General features: G+C 41.4%; 2 protein-coding genes across 2 annotated transcripts; one reads left to right on the top strand and one right to left on the bottom strand.

Annotated features, from left to right (window-relative positions):
• The first annotated feature begins 1,572 nt into the window (after positions 1-1,572).
• LOC140236034 (serum paraoxonase/arylesterase 1-like) lies at positions 1,573-16,290 on the top strand. Its single transcript, XM_072316007.1, has 8 exons — positions 1,573-1,637; positions 2,240-2,295; positions 11,251-11,422; positions 12,194-12,317; positions 13,648-13,848; positions 14,714-14,798; positions 15,628-15,768; positions 16,108-16,290. The coding sequence occupies exons 1-8, from the start codon at positions 1,574-1,576 to the stop codon at positions 16,288-16,290; spliced, it is 1,026 nt and encodes a 341-aa protein (XP_072172108.1). The 5' UTR covers position 1,573.
• Positions 4,763-9,428, bottom strand: LOC140236256 (uncharacterized). The gene is given in 2 exon segments (XM_072316219.1): positions 4,763-8,108; positions 8,110-9,428. Coding segments are annotated over 2 exon segments (4,665 nt in total).
• Positions 16,291-17,984: the final 1,694 nt, after the last annotated feature.

Raw genomic sequence — 17,984 nt, 5'->3', positions numbered from 1 at the left:
AAAGCAGGACAGATTTCGCATAGTACAATGTTGACTAAGGTCATTGTCGTTCTGCTCGTTGCAGTAGCCGCACGCCATGTGTTCAACTTTGCGTGAGTACTGGAAACAGACTTTTTTTCCTCCTTTTGAATACAATTACAATTTTACTTCGATTGTCTCTGTTTTGTTTGTGTGTGTGTGTGTGTGTGTGCGCGCGCGCGCACGTGCGTGCATGTGTTTGGTATATGTTATAGTAGCTGTGGCATACCCGAACGCACCGTAGCAGAATAATCTGAGTTTTGTTTGAAAGGAGATGAATCATATACACAATTCGTGTCTTTGTCCAAACATCTGAATGTACTTGGGGGGCTACAAATACTAGTAATCAGGTGCTTATGAGTCCATTATGTACAGCAGGTCCATGCTCTTCTTATAGATCCTATAACCTTTGATTTATACCCCTTTCATAAACTCATACTCCTATTATCCGCATAAGAATAATGCGGACAATTCAATAAAAAATGCGTTCACAAACTCTGAAAATAATCCGCATTATTTTTACGAGCGCCCGTCCTGAAAAAGGCGGATAATCATCATGGTGACTGCACACGTCCCTCCTGCGGGAAAGACAGGTGACGTTTGACCGCACCCCGGCAATTATCCGCATTATTTGGGTTTGCGTTCATAAACTCAAAATCTGGTCCCGACGCTGCTATTATGCGGATAATAGAAGGGTCGAAATAATGCGCATTATTCTATCCCCGCTCCGATTTTACGACCAAATGTTGCGGATATTATCCGCATTATTGAGTTTATGAAAGGGGTATTAGACTCTTTGAGGTATCAGGCATCATAATTATTGAGCAAGGTAAAACCCGTGGAAGGGGGGGGGGAACTGAGACACTTTTGATTAGATAAGCAAGAAAAACAACGAAAATGGAGACCACCCTCCCCCCCCCCCATACATGATTACACAGGGTTCCGCCCAAGGTTCTCTCCATCAGCCATTGAAAAGAAGAGGTCACGTAGACATTATGTCGCGATATGGAATTCCACTAATTAAGCTTGAGAGATCGACTCTTTTAATAAAATTATCGACAAGAAAAGCCATGACTGCAAACTAACCGTGCGTTATTTACAGTATCGATTTGCATGATTAGTTAATGACCCTTGGGCCTTATATTGACGTTTACCGTAATAATTTCTCAGACAATCAGATTAACAGTCACACATACAGTTTAATGACAATATGATAACATATAGGATAGTATGGAGTGTCCTAGATTCTGCGTACTCTGCGAGGGTTATCATTGATTTTAACTAGGCCAGGTTGTGCTTGAAATAATTGTCGATAAGTTTAGTGCAATATTCAGGAAAATCCACGTTATTCAAGAACTATGATTAAACTCTATAGATGATGCGATTTTGGTTTATTTCTTCTTCTTTTTTTTTTAGCTTTCCAGTTCATGGAACAATTTCGAGTGAATTTGCTTTACATTTATGAATATTCACGAGTTCAGTTGACGGTGCCAGTGGTCACATGCTATCATTTTTTTTTCTATGGCCAATCTTTCTTTCTTTCCGCAGGAAATTCATGGGATACCACAAAGCGGTTTACAATCACGCACCTGGGAAATGTCAGTTTGTGTCGGGAATCAGTAAGTCGTCTTGGTTTTCCCATTCCAGGGTAAAACACATGATAACTGTAAAGCTTTCATTTCTCCCTCACCCACCTCTCCTCCATTACATATTGGTTTTTTTTTCAGAATATTTCGCCAGAAATTAATGTATTTCATGCCATATTAAAGTTTATTGAATTGACTATCAACCTGGTATGTTAATAAAACGGCAAACCATACACATAAGTGCACACATTTGAAAAAAAGGAAGGGATGTATGTAGTTGGGAGTAGAGTTAAAAAAAAAAAAAAAAAAAAAACATGTTTGATTTTACAAACCTATATGCTGGTACACTCACTTGTGCCACATTGAAACGTGGTTATTGGTGTATAATGATGGTGTTGCTGATTCATGATTATAGGAACAATTAAAACAGCTGATGAACATTTGTTAAAAGTATTGAAAATGGAACGGAGAAAACAATTCAACTGAACTGAAAATGTTCCCCTTCATTACACGAAATCCGTATATAAATAGTTGTGCATGTCACTCTGAAGAGATATTCCAGTGAAAAAAAAAATGTCAGTGACATTGTATCATGTTTCTCGATAACGGCATACAGTGTTAATATCTTGCAATAGGTACTGGCTCTGAAGATCTGGAACTTTTGTCGGATGGAATCGTACTCATATCTGCAGTGAGTCAAAAATTCAGAGTAGACATAACCGCCTTTTGTACACTCACAAAGAGAGATAGAGGACGAAAGAGAGAGAGAGAGATAGGGATAACTGTCACATAGTGACTTTGCACCTTGTCACCCTGTGGTTATATTTTTTTTTTTTAGACCTGCTAGTTCATCTACTAATGGCAATAATAACTACCGTTATAGCTACACAGCCACACTAAAACTTTAATAGGCCCATGATGTAAACACGATTGAATTCACGTGCACACAAATCAATGTTTGACTGACCGTTTGACACCACTTTGTTTATTTACTCATGTGTAAATTCTACAACAGGGTAATGCCTTGTGAAGGAGCTTGGCATTAAGTCTATGCAATCACATAAAAATTATCGTTAGTGTGAGCACTCAACTTAGATACTGTAGTCGACGTCTGCATTGGCTATACCAATACACGCAGCCTCTAATACACCACACGTCCAATACAGCACTGTCTGTGTTCGCAAGATGTCCCCACAAAACGTCTCGACATCGTCCGTCCTTCCCCAGCTGGATCCAGATCGTCGACCTCCACTGCTAAACCCTCAGCACAGCACGACGAGCGTCACGATCATTGTCTTCGATGAGAGCTCACCGACCTCCACTGGTAAACCGTTAGCACGATTGTCACGGTCATTGTCCATGATGAGAGCTGACTTGCCTATCGTGGTCGTCCATGCTTCCTGCTTATCCTCTCCCCTCGGCTCTATCTCATTCCCCGCACGTCCACCTTACCAATCTCCCGACTATAAAATGCATAACCTCCCATACCGAATGTACGACACTACAGTACGTCCTATACAGACCACGGCGCACGGAATGTGGTCGCGTGTCAGCTGTTTACCTATGGTCTACTGATTTGCATACAATAAACAAACAACTACGCAAATTTTCAAACCCACCATATCTTGGCTATTATACTTCCATTGATCTAAGCTTACACTGTTCTCTGTAATAATAAAACAACAACTATCGTGATCTGTCAATACATGCTTGGAAACCTAAGGAAATACATGTTTCATCCTGACAATATCCCCCACCTTAAGATATAATTCAAGGGGAAATCTTAATTATATCAACAACAACAAAAAAAATGTATTTTCCTTGTAAAACACTGGCATATACAGTATAACAGTTATGTTCTATACAAAGAAAAACCTAGCAACTGAAAATCACCTTTGTTAAACTATAAAAAAAAAACAATCATATATCCTACAATTATATACAACCCGGTGCATCAAGCAATTACACCTTGTACATACCAGTTCTAATTCCTTTCTGAAACATTACCAAATGACAAACAATCATTTCACTACTACTAAGCAAACAATAAGCTTGCATAAAATGTGCTATGTACTTCGCATGTGTAGCACATAATTCTAATCGGTTTCACCTAAAACTAATGTAATTGATAAACACTTGCAACATACACTGATCATCACTGTGCCTATCGTTTTGAATCAGTCACATAATATGCACTTGTGTAGATGTTTAATAAACCACCAGAAACTCTCAAATATCACAACTTCTCTTTGGTTAATGCCAAAATTATTAAAACTACAATAAAACTTTCCAAAACAAACAAAACCAATTTCCCTTTTTTTGTTTTTGTAATAAAAAAGTGACACATTCCAAGTTCAAACAGACTTATTAAACTTACATAATACTCATAAAACAATTCTACGAACAGCATGAATTTTTTTTTTCACACTGCACATCATGCTTTGCGTGACTATGCATACATAAGTTTGAGATTTGGATAATACAGGTATGTGTGTCAATGATGCCCCATAGAATTACAGAGTATCAATGCTAACCTTGCAACCTCTCGACTGTCTGAAGATCTGGTGTCTAAAAAGAGACATGAAACCTATCTCACTCCTCAACTCTGAATTATCACCTGTACGATCCTGTATAGTAGTATCCAGTAATAGTTAGATAATAACTCAAGCTATGTAATTAAACATTACATATGCGATAACAACTCAAACTACAATCTGTACATGTACATAATTATACACTACAACGCGATTGCCCTACACCTAATCAATAGCGACGTTGATGTAGTGCGGGTGTAGTCTTGTCGCAACGCTGAAAGAAATAACAGAAATAAAAACAAGTATCATATTCTTTGCTTTGGGCATTTTGTTCTTAGCAAACAAAACATGTACAAAGGAGTTACTGAACTTATTGATTTTTTTTTTTCATGTATATGTCCATATTAACACCTGTCTACAGCCAACCATGTTGCCTGTACATTTAAAGTAGACTTCCATGATAATGCATCTTTGTAACATGAAGAAAAATCTTATAATACTGTACTGACGTCAGATATATGCAATAAACACTGTATATAAAAAAAAAAAATGTTTTGTCAGAATTGGTTATCTTGGCTTTACTATGTTCCATTTGAATTTGACCGTCTACTCTGTGTTGTAGGTTCACACTAGGCGGCTCATGGCATCTGCAGCCACATTGTCTTTGCCCTTTACAGAGACGAGCCTGAACCTGTGCTCCTGTAGGCTCATGCACCATCGCATGATTCTTTTGTTGTGCATTTTCTTCGCCTGTATGTACGTTAACGGCTTGTGATCTGTGTGGACTTCGAAAGACCGGCCACACAGATAGAACTCGAACTTGCGAATGGCCCAAACAATCGCAAGACACTCCTTCTCGATAGTGGCATAACGACATTCCCTCGGAAGGAGTTTCCGACTTGCGTAAGCCACTGGGAAGTCTTCGCCATTCCGTTCTTGCATTAGAACAGCACCTAGGCCAGTGTCTGAGGCATCGACCTTCAGCTTGAATACCTTGGTCTCATCGGGTAGGTGCAGAATGGGTGGCTTGATCAAGCTCTTCTTCATTCCGAGGAATGCTTGTTCTTCGCCTTCTCCCCACTTCACCTTCTCGGGACTTCCCTTCTTTGTGAGATTTGTGAGGGGCAATGCCACATCGGCATAGTTGGGTATAAAATCCCGGTAATAGCCGGTAAGGCCTAGGAAGGATCTGACCTGCTTCTTGGTCACCGGTCTTGGGGCCTCGGCAATCTTCTTTGTGAGACGTTCGCTCGTCTGTAGGATCCCCTCACTCACCTCATGGCCAAGGAACTCTATGGACTGAAATCCCAGCGCACACTTGGTTGGTCGAGCTGCCAAGTTGGCCTCCCGCAGTCTACTCAACACGGCTGAGAGTGTGGTCACATGTTCCTCCCACGAGTTTGTGTGCACCAACACATCGTCAATATAGGTCACCACATTGGGAACACCCAATAGCAGCTTTCTCATCATCTTCGTGAATTGGGCCCCTGCTGTGACAAGTCCAAATGGCATGTATCTGAATTGGAATTGTCCTATCGGTGTCAGAAATGCTGTCTTGGCCTTGTCTGAGTCTCTCAAAGGGAGCTGCCAGTATCCCTTTGATAAGTCCAATTTACTGAAATACTTGCTCTTTGCAAGTGACGCAAACAAGTCTTGCTGCACCGGCATCGGCTCAGGATCGAAAACCGTAACCTTATTAAGGCGCCGAAAATCGATACAGAAACGGTTGGTTCCATCCGGTTTCTTTACCATCACAATCGGATGACCATAGGGAGAGTCAGATGGTTCAATAACACCCAATTTCACCATCATCTCAACCTCCTTCTGGATTTCACCTTGCAACGCTTGGGGTACGCGGTATGGTGGTGACCGCACCGGTTCGTCTGTGGTCAAGTGTATCTTGCACTCTGCAATACTTGACTTCTTTGGTACATCTGTGAACACATCCTGATACTCGCACAGTAATCGTCTGATCTGCTCTTGTTTCACCTCGTCTAGGGAAACATCCAGCTGTACATCCTCAACGAACTCTCTCTGAATCGGACAAGGCATTTCTGGTATCTCAGTGAACACATCATCGTTGTTTTCCATGCCTTCGTCACTCCACAACTCATCTACACCACCATCATGGCACACCTCGAAACAACTTCCAGCAGTTTCTTCCTCTGCTACCCTGCTGAAGTATCGCTTGAGCATGTTTATGTGGAATGTCTTTTTCACGCCATCTACATCCACTACGTAGTCATAGTCATACTTGGCACCGACCACCTCATATGGCCCTTTCCATTTAACCAAGAGCTTGTTTTGCTCCGTCGGCAGTAACACCAAGACTTTGTCTCCGATCTTCAACTTCCGTTTCTTCGCACCTCGATCATAGTAGGTCTTGTACCGCTTTGCCGACTGCTTCAAATTTTCCTGTGCCATCTGCCATGACTCAACAAGTCTCTTTCTCAACTCGATGACATACTCATACTCACTCTTTCTTTCTGGCTCGACAGCATCGTTTGTCAACAGCTCTCTCAAAACCTCCATGGGTCCTCTCACATGCCGACCGTATAGTAATTCAAATGGAGAAAAACCCAGGCTTGAGCTTGGTGCCTCTCGCAAAGCAAACAAAAGGGCAGGAAGATACCTATCCCATTGGCGTGGCTGCTCTGTGCACAACCGCTTCAAAGACGATTTCACCACAGCATTATACCGTTCCACTAGCCCGTTGCACATGGGATGGTATCGGGAACTCGTCAACTGCTTGATTGACAATAACCGGCAGACTTCTTTCATCAAGTCAGAGACAAATTGGGGTCCTAGGTCAGACATAACCTCTTGCGGTATACCCACTCGACTGTACACTGTCACCAGTGCTTCTGCGACATCGACTGTCGTTATTGACTTCAACGGAATCGCTTCCGTATACCTCGTGGCATAATCTACAATTGTCAATATGTAGGTGTGACCACGTTCAGAGGGAGTGAACGGCCCCATCAAATCGATGGCGATACGCTGAAATGGTACCTCGATTGTTGGTAGTCTACCTAACTCCACCTTGGGTACTTTGCCTTTGCTGATGGTCTTCTGACATACATCACATGATCGGCAGAAATTGGCAATGTCTTCATACATGCCCGGCCAAAAGAACTGTGTCTTTACCTTTGACAATGTGTTGTTGATCCCTAAGTGACCACCAAACAATGACTCATGTGCCAAATGCATGATATCAGCACGATATTCCTTTGGCACCACAACAAGTTTTGGGCCAATCCCCTCTGTCGGGTTTTGCGGATCTCTTTCCTGCCTCAATAGGCAACCTTGATCTACCCGGAACAGATACCTGGAATTATCAGTCACACCAACCTTATCCCACGATGCTCGAAGAGTGGGGTCATCTTTCTGTTTCTGACGAAACTCTGGCGGATCTGCGACTTTGACCGAATCGACCACAACTAACCCCTTCTTGGGTTTTGTACTGCGTGCTTTTTGGGCCCGTGTCTCCACAGCCATGACAGCTGGCACTCCACTGTCATCATTCCTGACTGAACACTCTGTCTCGCCCAACACCTGGTCTTCCTTCTGAGATTGGGTTTCGACTGCCATCACCTGTGGATCATCTTCTTTCACCTCAGAAAGATTGTCAACCTCTTCCTTATCAACGCCATCAACCCTGGTATCTACAGTTTGCTCACCATCTCCAATGACGTATCTACCACCATCATCCTCCTGATCAGCATCGTCACTCAATGCTTTGCCCCCTCTGGGCACCCACTTCAAATCTGGATCATTGGGCTCACGTGCACCAGTGACATTCCCAACAATCACTTCACACAAGCAATCCGGCATACACAATGCTTCAATCTCACCTGAAAAATATGGAGAGTCTAACTCTACCTTGGCGACTGGAAATTGCTTGACTGTTCCATCAATCAACCTCACTGTTTGACACTTCCCAGTCAGCTGATGTCTCTCAGTCAGCTGATGTACTGCATCCTGTGTCACGGAGTACTGAAATTGGAACTTCACCAGGATATAACCTGCCTGAAACAACTGGCATACGATTCATCATCGCACTTACTTGTCCGTAAGCCATTCCCAGCTTTTCAACTTTCTGATACCCGTCCACGGGCACATGATTTCCAACAGGCATGCACGCAGCTGATTGCCCTGTTGCCTGTGGCTGTTTGCCACCCCCGTCATTTGACCTCAAACTACCTATTGAGTTTCCTGGACTGCCAGCTGACGGCGTGCTAGCATCCATGTTTGACCGTGTCATTTCTGATTCTTCAGTTAGCACCTCTGTACCAACCATTGCTTGAGCTGATTTCACACGCACCATGGGACAATCCCTCTTCAAATGTGTAGGACTCCCACACTGATAACAACCCCTCGGGCCATCTCCGCGCCCAGCCCCGTACTGGGTTTTCTTACCCTGTGATGGCTGATTCCTTCCCCTCACTTCAAATGGGCGCTGTGGGGGTTTCGGACTGCCTGGTGTGTTTTTCACACCACCTTGTGAGGGCTTTGAACCTCCCCATTTCTGATTCTGATCAGATGTCTTTGATTGCTGTCCAAATGTGTGCACACCATGTGCATTTACATACACATCAGCATTCTTACTGACCACCTCCATTGAATCACAATCCCTTTCTTTCAAAAATGCCACCACTTCCTTTGAACAATTATTCAAAAATTGTTCCCGTAGGACTAGATCAAACAACTTATCATACTCTTCATCGATCCCTGACAACTCAATCCACTGCACCAGATACCCTCTGAGCCTCGTCGCAAAATGATGTGGCCTTTCTCCTTTCTCTGGCCGTGCAGTCCTAAACTTCCTGCGATACCCTTCTTCAGTCAACTGAAAATGCACCATCAACTCCTGTTTGACTCTTGCATAATCATCTCTATCAGCAGGCTCCATTCTGTTCACCACTTCAAGGGCTTTGCCACTCAGATTTGAAATCAGATATAAGGCCTTGAATTCAGTAGGGATCTTCTGACTGTCAGCAAACAACTCAAACTTGTTGATATAGGCATCGAACCTATCCCGATTCTCGTCAAACTTGCCTATTTTCAAGTGCAAACCACTCAAATCCACATGCGTACTACTACTGGAATTTGTCGATCTCATTTCAGCCATTTTCATTTCATGTTCCCGGACCTTGGCTCTTTCCTCAGCCCGCATTTTCTCTGCAGCCTCATCACAACGAGCATTCACGAAACTATTCAACTCTCCACCGGAGTAACCAAGTTCCCTACCAAGGGTGGCAAAGTCTCTAATTTGTTCTGGAGTTGCCATCGTATCATCCAACAACAGCCAACCAAAAGAACATCAACCAGGAGAAAAATCCACTCCCAATTCACAACAATTCACTGAATACTCCGCTCAGACTTTTAACTGCGAATTCGACACAACCTCAACCAGGTCTACTCTTAACCAGTACACACCTTAATACATGCATACACTGCATACAATACCATGCTCAACTACATAACACCTTAAATCAACCACATGATAAGGAAGCCTTTAATTTTCTTTACCAGCCTATGGCTGTGTCTTACACCACCTAACATAGATCTAACGTTAGCAGGTCTCGGTGGGACCTCCAAAATTGTCACATAGTGACTTTGCACCTTGTCACCCTGTGGTTATATTTTTTTTTTTTAGACCTGCTAGTTCATCTACTAATGGCAATAATAACTACCGTTATAGCTACACAGCCACACTAAAACTTTAATAGGCCCATGATGTAAACACGATTGAATTCACGTGCACACAAATCAATGTTTGACTGACCGTTTGACACCACTTTGTTTATTTACTCATGTGTAAATTCTACAACAGGGTAATGCCTTGTGAAGGAGCTTGGCATTAAGTCTATGCAATCACATAAAAATTATCGTTAGTGTGAGCACTCAACTTAGATACTGTAGTCGACGTCTGCATTGGCTATACCAATACACGCAGCCTCTAATACACCACACGTCCAATACAGCACTGTCTGTGTTCGCAAGATGTCCCCACAAAACGTCTCGACATCGTCCGTCCTTCCCCAGCTGGATCCAGATCGTCGACCTCCACTGCTAAACCCTCAGCACAGCACGACGAGCGTCACGATCATTGTCTTCGATGAGAGCTCACCGACCTCCACTGGTAAACCGTTAGCACGATTGTCACGGTCATTGTCCATGATGAGAGCTGACTTGCCTATCGTGGTCGTCCATGCTTCCTGCTTATCCTCTCCCCTCGGCTCTATCTCATTCCCCGCACGTCCACCTTACCAATCTCCCGACTATAAAATGCATAACCTCCCATACCGAATGTACGACACTACAGTACGTCCTATACAGACCACGGCGCACGGAATGTGGTCGCGTGTCAGCTGTTTACCTATGGTCTACTGATTTGCATACAATAAACAAACAACTACGCAAATTTTCAAACCCACCATATCTTGGCTATTATACTTCCATTGATCTAAGCTTACACTGTTCTCTGTAATAATAAAACAACAACTATCGTGATCTGTCAATACATGCTTGGAAACCTAAGGAAATACATGTTTCATCCTGACAATAACACACACACACACACACACACACACACACTTTGCATGATTGTTTGAATAAATTGACATGCTTTATTAACAAAGTGCATGGTATCTCTGCAGGACAAGTGTCAAGTACATTTTGTACATATGTATCAGTTACGATTTTCTGCAACTTCACTCATCGATACCATGTGTCATATCGAAGACTTTAATATTGCACCATGGGCTTACAATCGAAAATACCTATCAGCCATTTAAAGCTACAGAATTTCAATGAGATAGAGAACTTTTTCGGTTCTAGACTTTGTCCAAGTCCAAGTCTCCTTATGGACTTGAATTATATAGTGACTGGCAGTCTACGGTCAGCCAAATTGCACTGATAATAAAGAAATAACTTCATTTGCTGACCGAGACCTCCAAAGCAATTTCCCTTACGCTTCACGAGGGTATAGTTCGAACGGTTAAAATTTTACAGCTCTCAAATACTAATCCAAGAGAAGAAAAGTTTGTAATAACCGGATGGCTGTATCCCTACTACAAAAGGAAGCATCCACCCCGCTTTTCTTTCAGGGGTATCTGACATTCAAAGATCGCGTGGACGGTGCACCTGCCGGGCACATCTACGCCTACGACATCAACCGGCACGACGACGGGGTCAAAGAGTTGACGATCACGGGCGACTTCGACGTTGCAAGTCATCTTCATCCACACGGAATCAGCGCGTACGAGGATTCAAAGTCGGGTAATTTTGTTGGCAACCTTTATTTGGTTTAGGGCAGGGGGAAAGGGAAATTGCGCGAAACAAAAGTGATAACAAAAACACGATTTCACGAATTATCAAGAACAGTGTCGATGTCTGAACGATTTCAGTTCAAAATTTGAACCGTTTTTCCGAAATTGAATCAGAAATTTAGACTTGGCATGCTTGAAATGGCATATGAGGAATATAAGAAAAAATGAATAACACATCATGAATTCTTTTTTACTATACAGTTTTAGCTTAGGAAGTTGAGATTTCAAACTGGGATTTCAAAAAAAAAAATAGGATGAATGGACATTACTTGGATTGTTGTGAGTGCGCTGTTCTACAATATTTGTGGCAATCTACTGATTCTTTTTTATTTTTTTATTTCGAGTGCATTCAAAGTTGCGTGCTCCAGTTCATACTTTATGTGTAGAAGTAAAAAAAAACAAAAAAACAAAACAAAACAAAAACAAAACAAAAAAAACGCTGCCTCCCCCTCTCCAGTAATGAATAGATAGATAAAATCATAATTATATGCTTCTATTATATCATAATATTAAAACAAGGAAAGTGTCATTATTAAAATAACGAATAACTGCCGCAAGCTAATTTGTGAATAACTTCCGCCCTGGGCTGCCCCGTGATAAATTATAGAGGTATTTTCAAAGCCGTACCTTCAATTATTCACTAATTTATATCCTTATCGATTTACAGTTTGTAAGTGTCAAATTTTTCGCATCATTGATAGTATTTTTTTTTTTCATCTAGGAAAGACATATTTCTTCGTTATCAACCACCGCGTCGGGTACGATGTCGTTGACATTTTTGAATTCCATCGCAGTTCGATGTCGTTGTCTTTCTTGAAGACCAGGCGAGATCCTCTAATGATAAGGTTAGATTATATTGATTATTAGATAATATAGAAAAGAGATTTGTGAACGTAAGCTAATATGTGTATATATACATACATAATTATATCATTGCAGATCCAGCTGAGGCACGCGGCTGGTCGTTATTCATAACTGTCTGCCCCAAAAAGGAACGTATGCTAAAGAGTTGAAGGGTTGGTCCGTCGGGTATTCGAGCTTGGGTCTGCCTGAATCGCTATGACGTCTCCGTGGCCGAGCGGTTAAGACGTTGGCGTTCCATGCCAAAGACCCGGGTTCGATTCCCGGCGGAGACCAATTTTTCAACTCTTGCGCTTTTCCAAAAAGGAGGAACAGTAAGAGGAATAACGATGTCAAAGCTACGCACCGATTTCTCCTCCCTTTCTCATATCTCATATATATATATATATATATATATATATATATATATATCAAAATTCAGTTATACCATTATTTGTCTTTTGCAGGAGCTTGGTTGTTGATGTTATTTGCAGCTGAGTGACTTTTTCAGTCTTAAGCGATGTATCTTCATTGAACAAAACAAGAAGCAAACAATAAGCAAATAATCAACGTTGGTGAAGGTGATAGGACAAACTATCACTTCCGAGGCGATCTGGATGTAGCTATCTTTCCGAAGCGCAGCTGAGGAAAGATAGCGTACACATTCAGATCGCCGAGGAAGTGATAGTTTGTCTCATTGCCTGAAACTGAAAGTTTATTATTTGCTTTATATTCCACATCTAGGGACCTAGATATTCCCATTTTATTCCACATTTGAAACCGTTTTAGCTGTCTTCAGGTATCCTCAGGGCTTAGGCTATATGTAGTTTACTTAAAGACGTATGCGCGTAGATGACAAAACAACAAATTTGCTCTACGCCCCGAAATAAAAATGCGTTGCACAGTAGACTATGGTCTATCACTTGACCCAGGTCAAATGATAGACCACAGTGCAACGCACTTTCATTTCGCGTGTACTCAGAATTGTAAGTTATATCACGCGTTAGGTAGTGTGGACTAAGAGATCAGCGAAACAAAATGACTATCATCATAGAGTGTAACGAACTTTTCTTCTCAGGTGAATATGTGTGACCATGAGAGACCTATTTCAAATTTGTGTTATCTTCAGTATGTTTAGTTCCGCTGAGACAGAAGAGGTTATATTTCATGAGACGAAAAGTCTATCTTTGTTTATGCTGATATTAAGGACGATGGTATATGTCAATAAGGCGATTGTGGCACTGGGATTCACATGAGCAAGACTGGTTAACTATTTTGTCTTATAACTCGTTCGATTTTCATTTTCCTCATTTCAATATAAACAAACATATATAGCGCGAACAATCTCATAGCAACGGGCCCAGACTCGTTTTACGTCACGAATGAGGCGGACACGTTGCATCCTACCTTGCGAGTGACCAAAATGATCTTGATGGTCAAGACCGGATGTGTTCTCTTTTGTGACGTCACTTCCTGCCGACAGGTGTCTGAGGCGCTGTTTGAACCAAACGGAATCGATCTATCTGCTGACGGAAGGTGCATACGTGTAACATATTCGCTCATTTCGTGGAACATGACATTAGGGCTCTACTATGAATTGATACGTATGTCACAGATAATGGATAGGATATACACTTGATTAGAACAACACAATATTCATAATAATTATTTGGAAAGGCTTTGTCCATAACATTTGAACGATCACATTATGTGTTATAGAACAATAGAAGAGCATCAGCTAGAGCAACATTACATTTACCATGTAAGGTGGTGAGAGATTGTATATCCCCAAGCGTTACTATTATGGTTGACACTCAAAACACTGAATAATCGGTGTTTGATTACATCAATGAAGGGCAATTTGTCAATTACTTGTAGAAAAGACAATTGAACGCAAGATTTATTGATTAAACTTTTGAGGAACACCCGAATTTGTTTAACCATAGGCTCCGAAAGGGGACTTTGAATTTCTGATAACAAACGTCGGCTGCGAATTCTTATAATTGAAAGTGTGCACTGACTGACTGGCCATCTTTTTTTTTTTCGTTACCCTCCCTGCTAATTATCACTTATATTTCTGACTCCCAATTAAAAGTGTCGAGTGATTTTTTTACGATGTGTGTTGAAAAGAGGAGGCAAACTCAGTTTATTCTTGATAATATACAGAGCTCAATGAACAATATAGGTAGCAGTTGGTGCAACAAAGTTTTGTAGGCCTAATACCAATTTGAGTCGGTTCAACAGTAATGTGAATTGGCAAGTGTTTCACTTTTTCCAGTTATCGTCCGAAGTTAATGACATTATTATCTTTTTCATCTCTGTTGATATTGGTCCTTGCTGTTGGCAAATAAGTGAAAGAAGAGATCTTCACTTAGTGTTGTACTATTTCCGTACTATCCAGATATCTTTACGTCAATCAACCGCTTGAACGGAGAATACGGGTTTACGAAAGGAATAAGGCGGACAACAGTCTCAAAGGGAATCAAGTAAGTGGAGTCCGTGTCATCTTTTCTAACCGGTCAAACGGTAAACAAGATGCCTAAAGGCACGTTCGGAGTCAAAGGTCAGGTCAAGGCAAGATGCTGAGATTCTGCCATTCAATGTTGGAATTACTCTTCTTTCTCCATACCTTGGAGATTACTTGATGCATACGCAAACGAGATGTACGCATGATGCGTGCGTTACTTCACAATAATTCTTTAGGGAAAGATAAAGGCCATAGGGTCAAAGGTATAAGGTGAAAGTATCAAAATGTCAACATTTTTCCGTATTTGAAACTAGCTAAAAGTTGTGGGTCTGAGGTCAAAGAGCAAGGGTCAAGAATCGAGTGATTACCAAAATGCTTACTCTCTGAACAATTTGGCGATCCAAATGAAATCTTTAGTTAAAGTAATGTAGTTTCTGGTAGTGCAAAACTTTCAAGGATCACATTTCAGTTTGTTGTTGTTTTTTTTTAACTAATCATGTGAAACTGTAGCTTCACATTGTCAAGATGCAATATAAGCCAATTGGGAGAACCGTAAGATAAGGCGGAGGCATAAGATACAGTCGCCATAGAGACGTTTCCAATTTCAACTTAATAATATGTTTGTTCATTTTCATTGTTCACCGAGATTTCGTGATTAAATCTTGTCAATCCACCATGATGATTTACTTGTCCGTTCTGAAGACCATCTTCTGAAAGTCGTTTTGTTTCACTAAAAGAGTTTTGAAAAGTGATATGTCTTTGCTCCAAAGTGGCTGAGATGAATAATGAGTTAACTTTCGAATGCCAAACCTGCGCAGATCTCCCCCTTTAGCAATTACTCTGTGCAGGCGATCCAGGCCATAGATGTTTGGACGTCGCCGGACAATGTTTACGTGGACGCGGACGGCGATCTCTGGCTTGGGTGCATACCGGTGCCTCACATAACTGGGGCGTACATTAACCACGAGGATGTCATTGTACCTTCTCAGGTAGGCGCAAGGCTCTACTGCGAGGTCATTTTTTTTCTCGCTTCAATTCATTTTTCCGCTGACTCTGCGCCGGGGGGGGGGGGGGGGACAGACAGAGAGAGACTTATGAGAGAAAAGGGGAGCCGTGTGTGTAAAGGTAGGGAGTAGGCTACTGACTGAGGTTACCATTTCCTTCCTGAATTTTTGAGCGAACGAAATTGTAGTCGAAGGCAAGGTTATAATCGATTTCAACATAAAGAGAACATGTTTGGACCAATTAACAGAGTCTTCTAGTATGTTATAGGGAAATATCATGTTTGAAATGGTGTTTGAAAAGTGTCATCCTTTACGTTGTGCCAGGTGCTTCGTGTGAAACTTGGCGGAGCAAAGGAGGCCCCCTATCAGAACTACGAACTAAACGAAGTGTACAGCGAGGACGGGAGTAACCTCACCTTGTCTACAAGTGCTGTACGTCACGGGAATATCTTGCTCATCGGGTCATTGCACGAACGCATGATGCGGTGCACGCTTGACGCGCTGTGACGCAACGTATTAATGGCCAACGCCCACATCGTTTTACTCTCCTAGGACGTTCCGAAAAATCCGTACGACAAATTTGTTATTGTATTCAGTGTACACCATATCACGTTACATTCGATGGCATTTCAGGGTTCCAACGATCAACGTCAAGTTCCATGTTCACTTCTCGTATGCAAAAGAAACCAAACAAAAATACTTAAATAGAGAGACGTGTACATAATTGCGGTAAATAAAACAGCAGTGCTTAGATTGACACAAATCAGCACATGAAGCAAATAAAATCCCCATGAACAAAACCGCAAAAATTACGAAGCAAAGCGTTAAGAGTTCTTTCGCCCGGTCACACCCTCCTTGGTGGTTGGTGGTACGGTTAAAACAACGTCTAAATCCAGATCTTGATGGGAAGACGCAGCTGACAAAAACAACGTTTAAATGTATGCATCTGGGTCAAATATAATGATTCAATACACCCGTTGAGGACAAGCTGATTTTGCGCCAACACGCATTTCCTATATACGTATTGTCCGAGTATACTCGGGACTCGTCCTCAACGGGTTAAATTGTTTATAGAGAATAAATCTCCCCTTTTCTATGTAATAATTTGAACCTTTAAAAGCTTTCTATATGGTACTAATCAATGCTGTAAACTTACTTGCCGAAATAATATCATCGGACACAATGCCGGGCAAGTAATATTCCGAACGATTTTTGCTTTCTCATGTTCCTGGAATTGAAGGTCTGTTTGATGATGCTTGTATACAAATACCATACATAACCATAAGAATTACATGCATCTCAAAAGTATCTTATGAAGCCAGGAAAACGAAGACGTACAATTGGTATGATATCATTTCAAATTGACAAACGTTCGGTACGTTTGAACTGACGCCCCGTTTGGGAAATGAAATTATTTGTTGCCAATACAGAATCAGTTAAACATTGTTAAATGGAAGAGAGAACCCATGACCTGGTATATGTATGTGATCATTGAGCAGGGTTATATGACTTGTACAGTAATACAGGATCTGAATCATTCCTTTACATGTCTTTCATTTCTGATTCAGTCGAACCGATGAATTATAGGGACCGTTTGTAAAGATTAGTGATGGTTGTGATATTATTGGTAATATATCGACAACTATTGAAGTGTTCTTCTATCATTCGGCATGTGTTTTATAGGGTTGTGTTTGTTATCCCGAAGATTTATTATTTTTAAGGTTCGTTAATCCGAAAATGAAATGATTCTCATTAGTCTGAAATTGAAAAGAAAGTTGGATACCAACGAACCTTCGAAATTGTAAATTGTAAGCATTTCTGAAAATGTGAACTTTTCACACTAAATAACTCTCTTGGTGAGATTGGTGTTGGCATACAGTATGTTCCCCCCCCCCCCCCGCCCCAGGGGGAAAAAATCCACTTTTCGCACTGGTAACACCCAATATGACTAAACCGTCTAAATGCTACTTCAGGATCTTAAAATATAACGTCTTAGCTCTGTTTTGCAGAAAACCTTATTCAATTTGGTTATGCGGTCACAGAGAAATGTGGATTGTTGTAAAGATTGTCATGAATCTGTTTCTTCCAGGTTTAGCACTTGGATGCTCTTGGAAATCCAAATTAATGTGTGAACACAATAGACAAAACTTGGAGGGAAGAGACTTCTGACATGCTCTACAACATTCCTCATTTCTCTTTGA

The sequence above is a fragment of the Diadema setosum genome, chromosome 12 (genome assembly GCF_964275005.1).
Source record: "Diadema setosum chromosome 12, eeDiaSeto1, whole genome shotgun sequence".
Classification (NCBI taxonomy): Eukaryota; Metazoa; Echinodermata; class Echinoidea; order Diadematoida; family Diadematidae; genus Diadema; species Diadema setosum.
The sequence above is the reverse complement of the archived record's forward strand: the minus strand, read 5'-3'. Positions and strand labels throughout refer to the sequence as shown.

Coding starts and splice junctions, on each gene's coding strand:
- LOC140236034 (XM_072316007.1), top strand. CDS start 1,574: ATGGGATACCACAAAGCGGTTTACAATCACGCACCTGGGAAATGTCAG. Junction 12,318..13,647: donor CGAGATCCTCTAATGATAAG/GTTAGATTATAT, acceptor AAACATATATAG/CGCGAACAATCTCATAGCAA. Junction 13,849..14,713: donor GATCTATCTGCTGACGGAAG/GTGCATACGTGT, acceptor CGTACTATCCAG/ATATCTTTACGTCAATCAAC.